The following is a 3,824-nucleotide window of genomic DNA, read 5'->3' on the forward strand; positions in this document are numbered from 1 at the left end:
CTACGATTTGGTTCCGTGGTCCAACGAGTTTGCCTTTATTGCATCTATGCCTTGCAAGACAGCAGAGGAGAGACAAGTCAGAGACAGAAAAGTGTTTCTTCTTCACAACCTCTTTGTCGATGTCGCGACTTTCAGAGCCATCAAAGCTGTTCAGAAAGTAATGACTGAGCCAGTGCTGGCTCAAGAAGACTCTGACGTTCTATATTCCGAGACAACTGGAGACTTGAGTGTTACGGTTACAAGGGATACTTCAAATGCAAGTAGTAAAGTGGATACAAAAATTGATGGAATTCAAGCCACTGGTCTGGATAAAAAGAAGCTGATGGAACGGAACCTTCTCAAGGGACTTACTGCTGATGAAAATACTGCTGCCCATGTCAGTGTTTTCTTACAACTCTCCACTCTTTCCTTGTATAATTTTTTTTGTTTCCTCTCATCTGTGTTGTTTAACTGTGGTCTTACAATTTTTTTTGTTGTGCAGGACGTTGCTACTTTAGGGACTATAAGTCTTAAATATTGCGGTTACATTGCTGTTGTGAAAATAGAGAAGGAGAGTGAGGAGTTAAGCCCACCTTCTCAAATTGTTGACCTCCTTGAACAGCCTGAAGGTGGTGCTAATGCTCTAAACATTAACAGGTGAGACTTAATGAAAAACATTCATCCTTTGTCACTTAAGATTATAATCTCATGAAAAACATTCATCCTTTGTCTAAGTTTATAGTCTCGCTTACGGTGTAATATTTTTATATGTTGCTTTACAGTTTGAGATTCCTTCTCCATAAATCCTCTTCTGAGCAGAACAAGAAAACACCTCATCAACAAGATGATGAGCTCACATCTTCACGGGAATTTGTAAGTAAAATGGTGGAAGAAAGTATTGTAAAGCTTGAAGAAGAGGATATAGACAGGGAGAGTATCATGAGATGGGAGCTTGGTGCTTGTTGGATACAGCATTTACAAGACCAAAAGAATACGGAAAAGGACAAAAAACAAAACAGTGAAAAATCCAAGAATGAATTGAAGGTTGAAGGGCTTGGGAAACCGCTTAAGTCCCTCAATAGCAGCAAAAAGAAAACAGATGTAAGCAGCCCTAAGACGACGCAGACTGCAGTATCATCTCAGGTTGATGGGGTTTCTTCAGAGACTGATAATTCTGCAGCAACTGCATCTTTGCAATCCGATGCCGAGAAGAATGCTCAAGAAAATGTACTCGTCTTGAAGAATTTGTTGTCTGATGCAGCCTTCACTCGCCTAAAAGAGTCAGATACTGGACTTCATCACAAGGTTTTACACTACAACTCCAGCTTTTGCTCTATTTTTATTTACTTATTGTGTGCTAACAAAGAATTTTTTGTTTCACAGTCTTTGCAAGAACTTGTCGACTTGGCACAGAACTATTATACTGAAGTTGCTATTCCGAAACTGGTAACTGCGTATAAATTTTGTTGTTGTGTTTTCTATTGGTTATATTAAGATATTAACAAATAATAATTTTTTTTTATCACTTAATATAGGTTGCAGATTTTGGTTCGTTGGAGCTCTCCCCAGTCGATGGTCGGACTCTAACTGATTTTATGCACACAAGAGGTCTTCGGATGCGTTCCTTAGGATATGTTGTAAGTTGGCTTTTTTAACCTCATAGTTCTTAGAATCTATTCAAGTTTGTTGTTGTTGTTTTTTAATTATCAATATCTTTTTTTATGTTTACAACAGGTGAAGCTTTCAGATAAGTTGTCACATGTACAATCACTGTGTGTTCATGAGATGATTGTAAGAGCCCTTAAACATATCCTCCAGGCGGTGATTTCTGCCATTGCTACTGACACTGACAATATAGCTATAAAAGTAGCTGCTGCTTTGAACATGATGCTTGGGATTCCTGAAAATACTGCAGCACCACCACAGAACACTTGGAATGTACATCCTCTGATCTTCCGGTGGTTGGAGAAATTCTTGAAGAAGCGATATGATTATGATCTTAATGCCTTCAGTTACAAGGATCTACGGAAGTTTGCCATTCTCCGTGGATTATGCCATAAGGTAATTTATGGATGCTCTAACCAGAAAATTTGATTGAGTTATAAACTTGTTGCTATTTACTATACTATATAGATTAGTGGAATTGTGGCTTAAAATTTTATTTTTCAGGTTGGTATTGAGTTGATTCCAAGGGACTTTGACATGGATTCTCCAGCACCGTTTCGGAAAACAGATGTGGTCAGTCTGGTCCCAGTGCATAAGGTAATGGACAACATAAAAGATATTTGGAATATTTTCTATCAGAATCTGGATTCGTTCTAGTATGTTAGGCAGCCATTGTTATTGATCAGACTTTCTATTCTAAATCTTTGCAGCAAGCAGCATGTTCATCTGCTGACGGAAGGCAACTTCTGGAGTCATCTAAAACAGCTTTAGATAAAGGAAAGCTTGAAGATGCGGTTACGTACGGAACAAAGGTACATTGTCCAGAAAAAAAGATTTTTCTACTCCTCAGCTCTTTTATTCACAGTAGTTTTTCCTTTTCTAGACATCGTCATGATTTGGTTTTGTTGTTTTGTCTCTTTTGTTTTTAGGCTCTTGCTAAACTTGTAGCAGTTTGCGGTCCCTATCACAGAATGACAGCCGGAGCTTACAGTTTACTTGCTGTAGTTCTATATCACACTGGTGACTTTAATCAGGTCTGTATATATATTGTTAGGTTGTGATATATTTCTTTTTATGACAATTGCAAAACTAAAAGGTTTTGTTAAAACAGGCTACGATATATCAGCAAAAGGCTTTAGATATCAATGAGAGGGAACTTGGACTTGATCATCCAGATACGATGAAGAGTTATGGTGATCTTGCTGTCTTCTATTATAGGCTTCAGCATACAGAGCTGGCTCTTAAGTAAGTTTTTTAATCTTCATTTTAACAGAACTGCGAGGTTTTATGGTTTAAATGTTTGATGTCTCTTTCTACCATCTAAAAACTTGGGTATTTTTGATTAGGTATGTTAAGCGTGCGTTGTATCTCTTACATCTCACATGCGGTCCATCTCATCCAAACACTGCTGCTACATACATCAATGTAGCCATGATGGAGGAAGGTCTAGGAAATGTACATGTTGCCTTGAGGTACCTTCACAAAGCTCTCAAGTGTAATCAAAGGTTGCTTGGTCCTGATCACATCCAGGTTCTTATCCCGATGCTCTCTGTGATTTTGGGAACATCACTTTGTAAGAAATTTGATTTGATTTTGCTAATATGTTGCTGCTAATTATGTAAAATTATAGACTGCTGCAAGTTACCATGCCATAGCAATTGCACTCTCGTTGATGGAGGCATACCATTTAAGTGTTCAGCATGAGCAAACAACCTTAAGAATCCTCCGAGCAAAGCTTGGGCCAGATGATTTACGTACTCAGGTATATATTAGCATGATATCCTCAGCCAGATCAGTCATCTTTCTGACATTTGTATGCTTTCTTTATATATGACAATTGATTATATACTTCAGGATGCTGCTGCTTGGCTAGAATACTTTGAATCCAAGGCTTTTGAACAACAAGAAGCTGCACGAAATGGAACTCCTAAGCCAGACGCATCTATAGCCAGCAAAGGGCACCTAAGGTCAAACAAGTTCCTTTGATATCTCCTTAGTTGTTGTTTATAAGTTTTTTATGTTGTTGGAATGTGTCAATCAAGTGTACTCCTTGGCCTGATCCTTAGGTTGATAATATTTTGCAGTGTATCCGATCTACTCGACTATATCAACCCAAGCCATAACGCCAAAGGGAAAGAGAGTGTGGCAGCAAAGAGGAAGAACTATATTATGAAGGTATG

General features: G+C 38.2%; 1 protein-coding gene across 1 annotated transcript in view; it reads left to right on the top strand.

The window, feature by feature from the left end:
- LOC104738662 (protein TSS-like) overlaps positions 9-3,824 on the top strand; it is a 7,172-nt gene continuing 3,356 nt past the window's right edge. The window contains exons 1-13 of the mRNA XM_010458837.2: positions 9-376; positions 482-636; positions 762-1,284; positions 1,363-1,425; positions 1,515-1,616; positions 1,714-2,040; positions 2,149-2,241; positions 2,355-2,456; positions 2,574-2,678; positions 2,756-2,889; positions 2,991-3,174; positions 3,275-3,406; positions 3,499-3,562. Coding sequence (XP_010457139.1) covers positions 47-376; positions 482-636; positions 762-1,284; positions 1,363-1,425; positions 1,515-1,616; positions 1,714-2,040; positions 2,149-2,241; positions 2,355-2,456; positions 2,574-2,678; positions 2,756-2,889; positions 2,991-3,174; positions 3,275-3,406; positions 3,499-3,562 — 2,314 coding nt within the window. The 5' untranslated portion in view covers positions 9-46. The remainder of the gene's footprint in view (positions 377-481; positions 637-761; positions 1,285-1,362; positions 1,426-1,514; positions 1,617-1,713; positions 2,041-2,148; positions 2,242-2,354; positions 2,457-2,573; positions 2,679-2,755; positions 2,890-2,990; positions 3,175-3,274; positions 3,407-3,498; positions 3,563-3,824) is intronic.

The sequence above is a fragment of the Camelina sativa genome, chromosome 14, assembly GCF_000633955.1.
Source record: "Camelina sativa cultivar DH55 chromosome 14, Cs, whole genome shotgun sequence".
Taxonomy (NCBI): domain Eukaryota; kingdom Viridiplantae; phylum Streptophyta; class Magnoliopsida; order Brassicales; family Brassicaceae; genus Camelina; species Camelina sativa.